The sequence below is a fragment of the Lagenorhynchus albirostris genome, chromosome 1 (assembly GCF_949774975.1).
Source record: "Lagenorhynchus albirostris chromosome 1, mLagAlb1.1, whole genome shotgun sequence".
NCBI classification, from domain to species: Eukaryota; Metazoa; Chordata; class Mammalia; order Artiodactyla; family Delphinidae; genus Lagenorhynchus; species Lagenorhynchus albirostris.
Window position 1 is genome coordinate 127,128,328 of NC_083095.1, and position 13,189 is coordinate 127,141,516.

Sequence of the window (13,189 nt, forward strand, 5' to 3'; positions counted from 1 at the left end):
TAAGACTTCAGAAATATAGTTTTATATGCAAGAAAGAATTTCAATATTCTTGCTGTCAAACATACTCTGCTCTCACATGGGCACTAATGGTGTCAGGATGTCAATTTCATTTTGACAGGATCCCTATAGATGGAATCTTCAACTTCTTATTCTTGGTTAATATGGATGGATGAGAGGATGTTTGAGGTTTCTTCTACCTCTGTTTTCATGGAAATATATACTTTCCCATAAACTTGGATGACAGTAGTATGTTTGTGAAGCACTCTAAGCTTTTGAGGGTGAAAAGTTTCCTACTGCTCAAGACCTCCTATTGACTGCCTCCAAATGGCTCCACGATTGTTGCAATCTCCAATTTGCTCTGATGCTCTTAATAGTCTGAAGGCCTTGGAATCTTTGTTCCCACCAATAAATGATTTCTTCCACATTCTTCTGGTGCAGCATCGCTTGAATTTTAGATGTAGCCATTATAGCTACAAATCTATCGTTCCTTGCTCTTTAGGTAATGTTAGTGCCTGATGTGAGTTTTTAGATATTTGCCCAGGAGTAGGAGTAGACTCAACTACTCTCAACACTTTTGTATTAGCTATCTATTGCTGGATAACAAGTGATGCCGAAAGGAAATGGCTTAAAACAATAGATGAGTAACCTTAAACTAACACAACATTGTATATCAACTATACTTCAATAAAAAAAAAAAAAACCAGACAGGTATTATCTCACACAGTTTCTGTGTGGAACTTGAGAGAGGCTTAGCTGGGTGGTCCCGGCTCATGAGGTTATGTCAAGGTGTTGGCCTGGGGCTGTAGGCATCTGAAGGCTTAACCAGAGCTGGACTGAGGTTTCCAAGATGGCTCACTCACATAGCTGTTAGCTGGAGGCCTAAGTTTCTTGCCATGTGGGCCTCTGCTTGAATGTCCTTATGGCATGGCAGCTGGCTTCATCCAGAGTAAGTGATCAAAGAGAGAAGCTAAGGAGGATGCTGCAATGTCTCTTACGACCTAGTCTTAGAAGTCATACACTGTCACTTCTGCCATATTCTCTTTGCTAGAAGTGAATCACTCACTAGGTCAATCCCATACTCAAGGGGAAGAGAATTAAGCTCCACCTCTTGAAGGGAGATGTATCAAAAGTTTTGTGGACATATTTGGGCTTCCCTGGTGGCGCAGTGGTTGAGAGTCCGCCTGCTGATGCAGGGGACGCAGGTTCATGCCCTGGTCCGGGAGGATCCCACATGCCACGGAGCGGCTGGGCCCGTGAGCCATGGCTGCTGAGCTTGCGCGTCCGGAGCCTGTGCTCCACAACGGGAGAGGCCACAACAGTGAGAGGCCCACGTACCGCAAAAAATAAATGAATAAATAAAAAGTTTTGTGGACATATTTATAAACCACTACAACCCTCTTGATTTTCCCCTTTTGTAACTGGGTATCTTCAAAATAAACCAAACTCAGAGGTTTAGCATGTGGTCAGCAAATGGACAGATGAATACTGTTCCCTTAATCTTGGGGTAATTCATGCAGAATTTCAGCCTTCTAACCTAACCAAATAGGTGCTTCTCCAAAACTTGAAAAGGGTGGAGTGGAGGTTGGGTCTGAGAGAGCCAGATTTCTTCTTCCAGATTCTCTGACGATACTGTTTTTTATGCCCCTCATGAATACGCAGCGGCCAGGAGGAAGCTTTCCCCAGAACATGCTCAGAGAGGGGAACACCAGTAAGGATGGAAGGGCTAGAAAGGAACAGGGATAGAAGCGTTGGATTGTACTTACCTGGACTAACAGTTTAGACACAGGCAGCAGATGGTAAGACCTGAATAAGAAGTTAGCTAGTTCTGTTCTGCTGCTGATTGGTGAAGACCAGCCACAGATGGTGAGTGAGAGTGTGGCTATGAGTAGATGTCGGTCCTGGGATTAAGGAAGCATCAGAGCCTCCTGCTGAAATCATCTGCAGCACCACTGAGAGATGTACAGGATCCATGGGCAGAATTCTAGGCTTGGATCCTGAAAACAGAAACCTTGGTAGTTCTGGCTCCTTGGCAGCTCTCAACATACAATGTGCTGAAGGGTGTACTTGGTACCAGATGGAGAGGTTGTGAGGACAGAGCATGACTGTCAGGCCACAGAGTGAAGCGTCGTGACATAAAGACAGATGGTGAAAGGGGTGCCCCCGTCTGTGGTGGCTTACTGCCTGTTTGGTACTCTTCCTGCCTGTGTACTCTTCACATTGGGCCTCTTCAGGAGCTTCTATTTCCAAAGCATTTTAATTTAAAAGTCAAATGTGAGTGTTCCAAGCTCCAGTCCAGGCTAAGAGTGCTTCATAGCTTTTCTGTTTTCTCACATTTAGAGACACCCAGGTTTCTAATACACTGATTAATAAGGGAGTCATAGAATAGTATAATTTGTGAAACCAGGCATTGGAGAGGAGTTGCCACATAAGGAGAGAGTGGAGTCAAGAATAGAGTTTTCTTTCCAGTACATTCCTGCCATTAAGATACCAGTGCAAGAGGAGAGGAGGTGGGAAACAGAAAATACACAGATTTATATTTCAAGCTATAGATCTACTATATATGTCATTACCCTACTAAAGACATACAGGGGCTCTGCTGCTACCTGCTACCACCTTAGATGCACGTGAGAGGGGCCTACGTTTAAGGGGCTCTGCTCTGGCCCTTCTCCAGCTGCACTCCTACGTGGGATGGGAATCCATCAAACCAAAGGAATATGCCCACCTGAAGCTGACTTCACCCCTTCAGACCTCGCTCCAGGTATTGGAAGCCAAAATTCTTTACCCCAGTGACCCTGAGCCCACTCTCAGGGCCTTTGTGGTCTTCCCCCCTAGAGCCTGAAACATAAACTCCCGGACTTGTGGAGTGGCTAAGAAATTATAGTTTTGTAGAGGGAAAAGTGGGAATGGAGCTTGGACATGTGGGCTGGGGTACCCATGGAGTGGGGGGTGAACTGGATGTGGGAAGAAAAGGGGGGAAGACTGCTCTGTGTGTGGGCCAGCTCTCTCTGTTCCAAGCAGGGAACTCTGAAAAGTCCCAGAACCCTAAGCTCGAACCTGGCCTTCCAAGTTGTTAGGAAAATTTGTCAAAGCAAAAGGATATATTTTTTAACTTCACAATTTGTTAGCTTGTTTTATAATTTTTACATAATATTTAGACATTTGATATGTGGAACTCCATGTGTTGCCTTTTGTGGGCCCTACAAATGCTAGGGTTGGCTCTGGCTTCCCATTTGATACAGAATCAAGTTGAATCAACTTGGCCTGGTTTTTAAGGCCTTTTACTATTGGTTCTTCCCTAAACTTACCTTTTACTGCTCTTCTGCAGGAATCCTCTGTAGACCAATCTAGTGCACCCATAGCCAGGCTCGGCCTACATCCTTTCCTCTGTGCTCAGGTTCACTCAATTTTTTTTCTCTGAAAAGCCTCTGTGTCTGCTCTGCATTTGTATGGGCCAACTACTGTTTTAAGACCCAGCCTCATGGTCGTGTCTCCTCCCTCTGGATTCTTCCAACAGCTTCTGTCTGAGCCACCTATTGACACTCAAAGTGTGGAACCATGTGTGGAAACCACTTTTCTTATTACGCACAAGGCATGGCTGTAAGATAAGGAGATGCCAATATGCAATAGTTTTCGAATGAGGAAAGAGGATTAAAAAAAAAAAATCAGAAGAGTAGCTAGAGAATCTGGAGAAAGCAGTTAGGCAGGTACCAAAGGAGGAGATGGCTGGCATTGTCCAAAGGCTGCAATATGGTCATTGGGAAAGATCTCCCAAAATAGAAAGAGGAAAGAGGTCTTTTGTGATCACTGAGAGATCAGCCCATTGTGTGGGTGTAAGCAGCATTGCGGTGGGGAAAACAAGAGATGAGAAAGTAAAGACAGCAAATGCAGTTTCATGTCTCTTAAGCACTGAATCTGAGAAGAAAGGTGGTAGAGTAGTTTGAAAGGGTGGAGGAGGTTAGTTTTGTTCTGTTCAAAGCATGGAGGAGACTGTGTTTGTGGGAGAAAAGAGCTAGATGAGAGGGGGAAATTGGTAACAAGGAAAGGACAGTTGATTCATCAAAATCTGGGAATGGCTGTGATCCAGTGCACAGGTGCAGGGACTAACCTTGATGAGGAGAAAGGACACTTCTTGCTGTGGGACAGGGAACGAATGAAGGCTATAGGATAGGCATAATAATGAAGAGACTGGGCTTAAGGGTGAAAAAGGTTGGCTGTCATTGTAGAGGGAAGGCTAGGAAAGCCCAAATTTTCTGGAGTGGGTTCAGATTTCATACATAGTTGGCCACCATATCTGTGGATTCAACCAATCATGGTATTCAGGAAAAAAAATTCCAGAAAGTTCTAAAAAGTTGCAGCGGCAACTATTTACATAGTATTTACATTGTATTAAGTATTATAAATAATCCAGAGATGATTTAAAGGGTATGGGAGGTAGGTTATATGCAAATACTACAGCCATTTTACATGAGGGAATTGAGTATCCACTATTTTAGTATCTGCAGGGGTCCTGGAACCAATACCCCAGGATACTGAGAGAGGACTGTATTTAAATATCACATTCTTCAGTCATTCCTTTTACATTTATTCAGTGCCCTGCGTGTGCCAGACACTGGGGTCCACAGAGATACAACTTTTCATTTAATTTCGGAATTTGTTATAATGGTGACTGAGATTTACTTTTTACTCTTCTAGAAGGCTTTCAGTAGAAATAAACACGAATCAGAAGGGTGTCCTTTGTCAGACCAGACGTCCCTAGTAGGGGTTGGGAAAACACTGGCATCTCAACAATGGCGCCCTGTTCGAGGTGGAGAGGGAGGAGAGGCCCCGATGGGGGGAAAACAGGTTTAGACCTGGGTAACCCGAGGAGGGTGCGCCTTCAACCAGGAAGAGGCGAACCTCTTGAGGACTTCAGACCGCGCGGTAACCGAGGGTAACAGCGCCCCAGTCCACGGCGGTGTGAAAACCACCTTCTTCCGTAACCAGGTATATCTACGGAGGCTGACTAGGACCAGACACGAGCCAAACCTCTCCATCCAAGATACCGTCCCTCTGCCCGTGACTACTTAAGGTCACTGCTCCTTTTGCCTAGTTTATTGATGAGGGGCGAGGGAGAAGAAAAGCGGTAGGCGAATCACCTTTCCTATTTTACGATTGGTAGTATTAGGCTCCAAGTCCCGCCTCCTGCCCCGCCGCAGACAGGCTCTCGGGGTTGTCACTCGATCCTCTGCAGCCGCCCCTCGCCGGGGCCCCGCCCCTCGCTGTGGCTGGGATCTCGCGGGAAGAGCGGTGGGCACGGCTGTGGCTCCGTCTCCCGGCTGCGCGCGGAGCGGGAGGGCTCTCCTCACACAAGCGCTTCCTCGCGGAGGGGTTGGAGCTGCGGCAGACGCAGGCCTGGGCAGCCCCTTCTCTGCCGCCTCTTTCTCTTCCTGAGGGCTCCCCGGTCCTCTTGCCCTCCGACGCTACCCAGGTGAGGAAGCCCGGAGCTCGTCTTCGCTGAGGAGCGGTCGGGGAGCGGGGACACGGAGCAGCCGGGGCAGGGGGGCTCCCGACGGGGGCGGCTCCGCGGGCAGCGCGGCGCTGCCTGGTGGGCGCGAGGCTTGGAGGGGTTCGTGAGTGCGGGGGTCGAGGAGGCAGTGGGGTGGGATCCGGGTGCGGGCGCCCAAGGGCGGTGTAGCGGGTGCCAGGGCTCCTCGGGGTGAGGAGGCGGTTTAATGGGGGTCCGGGTTTTTTTCCGGCTTGGGGTGGTGGTGGCTGGCAGCAGATTGGGTCCCGGGTCTTCGGGGTCGAAGGAGATTTATCAGGACCCTTCGGTTCCTTGAGGTGGTATAGCGCGGTTCCGGGACAAGGGGTCCTTTTATCGCGATCTCAGGCTCTTTGGGGGCAGAGGATTCAGTTTAGGAAGGTCCTAGGTCTCTGAAGAGGCAGATCCATGAGGTTTTGGGGGTCCTTTGAGCGAGAGTGGGCGTCTCGTTTCGCATTCCTGGGATAAAGAAGCAGTGTATTGGGGTTCCGTCTGTTTATCGGGGTCTCCGGGCGAGAGGGCGATGTATCTGCGTCCTGCAGGGGCCGGGACCGCCTTGGTGGGCTGCTGGGGACGGAAGGGTTTACAGCGGAGACCAGCGTCTTTATTGGGGTTTCTGCTTTGCCCAGAGGGGGGCGGTAACTTGGCACGGCCTCCAGTCTTTTCGGGGGAGACTGGGCGAGTTAGCGGGTCCCCGGCAGATCTCGAAGGGAGGGCGCGGCTCTGCAGGCGCTGGGTCGGCTCGGGGCGGGAAGGGGACTCTGGTGACATCCCGAGCCAGCCTAGTACACAGTCTGTGGCTGGTCAGCATCCTGGAACAAATCTCTTTCTAGATGAGATTTACTCAGTGCTTAGTTGAAGGATTGATCCGTGTTGTTGCCTAGTTGGAGAAATAGTGGGTTTGTTCTGCAGTTTCCTTCTCTCTGTCCCGGGATCCCTGTGGAGGCGTGCTGGTCTCCCTGCTCTGGGAGCGGGAGAGTGGCAGGCAACACCTTAAAGTGGGCATGTAGACTGTAGATTCTTAAGGGGGCGAGTGTCCTCCGGGTCAGCGTGGAAGCCGCTGAGGATAGGGAAGGCTGTGAAGTTTTGGCTTCCTTTCCTAGGTGGTCTGCTTTGCTGATCCTGCATTATTAGGTCTGTCCTGAAGTCTTGCTCGAGTGTTAGGCAGTCAGGCAGTGCTGGGAAGTGTGTTCTGGCTTCTCCCTGTCCTTTGAAAAGCATTTCTGGAGAGGGGGAACTTCAAGTTCAGCTTCCAAATAACGCATTGGAATTCGAAGTTCCAAAGCTAGAGCTCTGCAGAAGCGTCATTTGAGACTTGTAAGCATGGCTAACAGCTCTTTTAGAGAATCCTGCTTAACAGTTTTATTGTGAAGGTACAGTTAGTCTTGACTCCTATGCAGAGTCCTTGGTAACTAGCCCAGACTTAGGTGGAATTCAAATAAAATCACCTGTATATATGTGTATGTGGGGTTTTTTTTTTTTTTTTTTTATGTTTAAGTCAGACAGTCTGTTCCTTTGCTTGACAGTTCTTCTGGTTAGATAGCTCCTTTATCATAGAGGCCCGTAAGTGAAGTCTGTCTGTGGCAGGCAGTGGAAACTGTACTCACAGTAATTCTGTAATTTGGGATAAACAGACAAATTTGAGTATGCCAAAGCAGAGAACTTTGCCTGCCTCACTCTTTTTCTTAGTGACAGTTTTTTTTTAATGACATTTCTTTTGATCTTAGAACCAGAAACATTAGTGATAATCTACTTAATACTTGACTTCTGTAATCATTTTAAAAAAACAAGGGAATTCTGCATAGCAATGAATAACTCTCTGAAAGTTTTTGTTTTGGTTTTTGGTTACAAATTCCTGATCGAACCAAAATGCCTGATTGAATTTTATAAGATAGTTTTGACTATCAAAACTGATCAGTTGAGCAGATATTTGATTGGAACCACAGCCAAAAAAACTCTAAGCAGATCTTTTTTTCCTCATTATGTTTGAAAGCCAATGAAAAATTAAGCAGATGTCAGTAACTTTTTAAAAAGCAACTTTCATAATTTCTAAGTAAACATACTGATCAGTCAAAAAATATTTGATTGTCTGCTAAGTGTCACAGCATGGAGGAACAATGATTCCAGCTCTCATGAAACCTATATCAAGAGAAAGAAAGACAACAAATAAATAAAATAAATACATAAAATAATTGAGATGCTGATAAGGAAGAAATAAACAGGATAGTTGGGGTTTTGCTCACTTAAAAAAAAATAACCTCTGAATGATAATATAATTGATGTCTGTCATGTTAACCAGAAACCAGGCAAGATAACAATCTACCTTCTGAATTAATAGAGATTAAATTATGATCAGTAGAGTTTGAGTGTTAAATATATTTTGACTCTGAGGATTAGCACCTTCTGTTATATAAGCATAAAAAAAGTCTGTAAGGATAAACATCAGACTTTTAAGTGTTCGGGGGATTCTTCAGGAGAGAGTTGCAAAGGCATGGAAGAGAGTTATTAATATATGCTTTTATACTATTTGAATTTATTTCAGTGAGCAGACATTACTTAAGGGTAAACTAGAGAAGTCTAAAAATTAAAATTTTGGTCACTATGCAAATTTGTGAAACGTACTGTATTTATAAGGCATTTTGTCAGTGTTGCCACTTCTACTATGCGTACTAGTGAAGGAAAAATGTATTTCAGGTATGTAAAATTATAGGAATGGGGTGGGGAGGGGAGCACAACAGAATAAGTAAAAGACTGAGGCTCAAGTTAAATCTTAAAACATGGTAAAGATGTTGGATCTTTAATTATACAAAGATAAATTAATCTTAGGCCTTTCTTATTTCAAATTTGTTTCCCGAGTTTGAAAAAGGAAGTTTTTAGACTCCCTAGAGAAGAATAGGTTGTGTTTTTGTGGCGGGGCAGGAGGTGTTTTTATTGTGGCACAGATTTCAGGATGGGATTTCTTTTTGTCAGACATATGGACACTTAATAGATGTTTTTCTTGTGAGGCATATGAAACAAAAATAGTTTTATAGTTCATTATTACACTGCTGAAAATGACAATACCAGTGTCTTTTGGATTATCATTCAAGATTCTGAAATTATAAATATGACGTACTAAGCCAATTTCTAGAAAGGAAATCATAAGACATGAATTCCAGTCTTAACTGTGCTGCTAACCATCTGACCTTGGATGATTCCTTAGTTTCTCAGGGCCTCAGTTTCCGTATATATAAAATTAAAGAAAGAGAAGTCCCTGTCAGTAATCAATATAAATTCCAATTCCAAGGTTTTTATTACATAGGTTTTTATGTTGTGGATCTACAGTATTATATTTACAAAAAGGGATAGATGCTACAAGAGTAGCTAGTTCTCAGGGTACAACTAGTTCCATGTAATTTTTATATATCATACCTAATTTTAGAGCCTCTTCTATTTTAAGATATATAGGAAATATTTAATTCAAGAATATACATTCATGAAGGTAAATGATTTCCTTTTGGTAATTTAGCTTTATCTGTTAAAGCATTATTATTTTTGCTTCTGACCCCTGGTTCTGTAATAGAGTATCTATATGATAATGTAATGTCCTTATTGAACTCTGTGTGTAGAATGAGGTCTCTAGTGGTTGACCCCGTTTAATCTATCCTTTACACCGCTGCCAATGTGATTTTTCTGAAATGCAAATATGTTCAGTGCTTTTTTCTTAAAACCCATACTTCTCCCTTACCTACAGTATTTAGTTCTATGGTTACAAGGCCCTTCATCATCGGGCTCATCTCCTGCATTTCTCCCACCATACATCTCAAGCTCCAACTGTACTAATAACATCAGTTTACTGAAAGAGCCATACTTTTTCCTGACTCAGAGCCTTCTTATATATTCTCCCTGCTGCTTAGAATGCCTTTCCTTCTCCTGTCTTACTGACAGAGTCTAGTGATTTTTCAAGATACAACTTAAGCGCTGTCTGCTTTTTGAGTCTTCTGTGTGCTCTGGTCCTCACTCTTCCAGCCCCACTAGGTATTCACTCTCTGTATCTTGTTCTTTCATTCTCTTATGTTCATTAGTATGCTGTAATTATGTATGTCTCTCTCTTCCTGGACTCAAAAGCCAATGTATATTTGTCTTATTACTTATTGAGTTATCTATTGCTTAGTTTACACAGTTGGCTCTCATTACAGATTTGAACTCTCAGTGCCAAGATTAATATCTTCATAATGTCTGAGTTAAGCCCAAATCTCAGTCTTGTCCTATTTTTCTAAAACGTTGGGCTTTCTACATTATCTTATTCTCTGCCCCTATGACCGCAAACTGACATTAGATCTGTAGTTCTTATCCTCATGTTTAAGAAAAGAGACTGTCAGCACTGTAGGAGTTAGGGATTACTCTGATAAACTTGCAGAAAAGTCATGCAGAATTTTGAGGCAACCACTAATCCCTGTATCTAAAGTTGTTAGCAGAATTATGAACTAGTTTGAGTATTTCAGATCTTAGACATCAGTGATTTAGTAGATATTTTACCTTGGCTGCTTTCTGTATGGGAAATGATTGTTGCCAGTGTGTATGGGATTTTATAGTGGCTTAATAGTTGCTTTACATACATTACCTTTAATTCTCAAAACAAATCCTGCAAATTTAGTAACTTTCTCAGGGTTATTATCTACTAAGAAGCAGGCTATGTAGATCCAGGTCTGTCTTACTCCAGATTGTATGCTTTTTCAAAATACTACACTGCTTTCTGAATATGAGTTCTTATTCAGTGTATTTAAAATTATTAATAGATATTTTATTCATTTTATAAATTGAAGAAGTAGGTTGTGAGGTTTATCTATTCAGCTTTTTCAAAAAAAGCTAAAGTAGAGGATTTGAGATTGATTGGACTTTAGAGACCACTTAATCCAACTCCTACATTTACCATATGAGGGAACTGACATACACAAGAATAGTTAAATGACTTGCTCAAGATCACACAGCTTTGTAGTTGGTTAAGATTTGTTGTTGTTGTTAAGCTAGTTATGACCATTGGTGTTGTAAAACCATTATTTGAAAGGAAACCAGGTGCCTGATGTTCCCCCCAGGAAAAAAGCCTAGAGTGGCTTTTAGAAAAGTGATGTTGAGGATCTCAGAGTCTTAAGGACATGGCTCAGAGAAAATCCAGACTTTGGATCATGACACATGGAGACGCCTCAGTGCCTCTTCACTCACGTAGCTCCCTAGTCTTGGTTTCTTTCCTTCCTCTTTTTTCTTTTTAAAAATCTATTCACAGTTTACTAATCTTCTGCCTACTAAAGTTATTAGCAACATTCTGACCAGTAACCATTTACATGCCAACCATGGGCTAACTAACAGGGATACAAAAAAGCATAAAATGTAGTCACTGCCCTGAAGAGGCTCAGTTTATTGGGAGTGGGAGGCAGTAAGTATTTAATTGCAAGGCAGTATATAAAGATGCCATGAGTGATGCAGCTCCAGGAGCTCAGAAGATAAAGGTAAATGTGGACTGGGCTAGTGGCTGCAGAAGTTTCTATGTAGAAAAGGTTTGATTTAAGTTAGTCTTTAAACGAGGAGTTGGAGGGAAAGACTGGAGAAAAGAATATCTGGCCGTGTGTGTGTGTGTGTGTGTGTGTATTTTTTTTTAATCTAACCCTTGTTCACTTCCCTTTAGCCACAGTGGCCTCCTTGCTGTTTTGGAAGGCCTGGAACTTGTTCTTCCAGATATCTGTTATGTCTCGCTCCCTTCCTTCTTTCAGGTCTGAATTAAAGTATCACCCCTTCTGAAAGGCCTTTACTGATACCTTGTTTAAAATTACAGCATCCCTCCCATACATACTCTTCCTATCCCTCTTCCCTGCATTCTTTCTTTCTTTGTGCTTTTCTGCAGTCCAACACACTGCTTTTATTATCTTTCTAACCCTACTATAATGTAAGATCCATTAGAGCAGGGATTTTTACCCATTTTGTTCAGTGCTATATCCCCAGCACCCAGGGGATACAAAGTAGGTGCTCACATTTTACCTTTTACAAAGTAGGTGCTCACATTTTTGTTAAATGAATAAGACAATCGAACTTTAAAACAGAAACTTGAAGATTGTTTGATCTAACCTCTCTCCTTCCTTCCTTGCTGGCTGGCATGGAGGACGAGGAACTTTCTCTTCTATTTAAAAAAAAAATTTTTTTCTAGGACTTAAATTGTATACAGTGCAGAAATCATAAACAGCTCAATGAATTTCTACATATGTAAGCATGTAATCACCAACCACACCAAGAATAGAACACTTCTAGGACCTCTGCATGCTTCCTTACTCTCTGCTAGTTAGTACTTCCCAAAGGTAACCACTATTCTGACCGCCATCACAGTAGATTAGTTTTGCTTTTTCTTAAACTTCATACATTGGGGTGGCCAAAAGTTCCATTCAATTTTTTTCCATAAGATGGCTCTAGTAGCACTTAGCTGTCTTTAACTTCATTTGAAACAATTTTGTTAGATTTTATGGGACAGCTGTATATCAGCATGCCTTTAAAAAAAGACATCAAGATTGGTGAATTTTTGTGTAGCCATTTTAATATTGAAGATGGAAGAAAAAAAAGCCAACATTTTCGGCCTATTATGCTTTATTATTTCAAGAAGGGTAAAAACACAACTGAAACAAAAGATTTGTGCAGTGTATGGAAAAGGTGCTGTGACTGATCGAACATGTCAGAAGTGGTTTCGTGCTGGAGTTTTCTCACTGGACGATGCTCCACTATCAGGTAGACCAGTTGAAGTTGATAGCAATCAAATCGAGACATTAATTGAGAACAGTCAACGTTATCCCACGCGGGAGATAGCCGACGTACTCAAAATATCCAAATCAGGTGTTGAAAATCACTGCACCAGCTTGGTATGTTCTTCGCTTTGATGTTTGGGTTCCACATAAGTTAAGCAAAGAAAACCTTCTTGACCGTATTTCCACATACGATTCTCTACTTAATGAAAACGTTCCGTTTTTAAAACAAATTGTGACGGGCAATGAAAAGTGGATACTGTACAATAGTGTGGAATGGAAGAGATCGTGGGGCAAGCGAAATGAACCACCACCAACCACACCAAAGGCCGGTTTTCATCCAAAGAAGGTGATGTTGTATATTTGGTGGGATTGGAAGGGCTCTATTATGAGCTCCTTCCGGAAAACCAAACAATTAATTCCAACAAGTACTGCTCCCAGTTAGACCAACTGAAAGCAGCACTCGATGAAAAGCATCCAGAATTAGTCAACAGAAAAGGCATAATCTTCCATCAGGATAATAGAAGACTGCATGTTTCTTTGATGACCAGGCAAAAACTGTTACAGCTTGGCTGGGAAGTTCTCATTTATCCGCCATATTCACCAGACATTGCACCTTCGGATTTCCATTTATTTAGATCTTTACAAAATTCTCTTAATGGAAAAAATTTCAATTCCCTGGAAGACTGTAAAAGGCACCTGGAACAGTTCTTTGCTCAAAAAGCTGAAAAGTTTTGGGAAGATAGAATTATGAAGTTGCCTGAAAAATGGCAGAAGGTAGTGGAACAAAAGGGTGAATAGGTTGTTCTATAAAGTTCTTGGTGAAAATGAAAAACGTGTCTTTTAGTTTTACTTAAAAACTGAAGGCACTTTTTGGCCAACGCAATAAATGGAATCAAATCAATTT

The 13,189-nt window shown here is 42.7% G+C and overlaps 2 protein-coding genes across 6 annotated transcripts in view; one reads left to right on the plus strand and one right to left on the minus strand.

Annotated features, from left to right (window-relative positions):
- Positions 1-5,160: 5,160 nt before the first annotated feature.
- Positions 5,161-6,292, minus strand: LOC132528607 (uncharacterized). The gene is made up of 2 exons (XM_060164529.1): positions 5,924-6,292; positions 5,161-5,814 (listed from the first exon to the last, which is right to left on the minus strand). Exons 1-2 carry the CDS (start codon positions 6,290-6,292, stop codon positions 5,161-5,163), a joined length of 1,023 nt encoding a protein of 340 aa, XP_060020512.1.
- Positions 5,327-13,189, plus strand: part of GLCE (glucuronic acid epimerase) — a 138,279-nt gene continuing 130,416 nt past the window's right edge. For all 5 annotated transcript variants that reach the window (XM_060153179.1, XM_060153174.1, XM_060153175.1 and 2 more), the window contains exon 1: positions 5,327-5,467. The gene's annotated coding sequence lies outside the window, so the exon portion shown is untranslated. The remainder of the gene's footprint in view (positions 5,468-13,189) is intronic.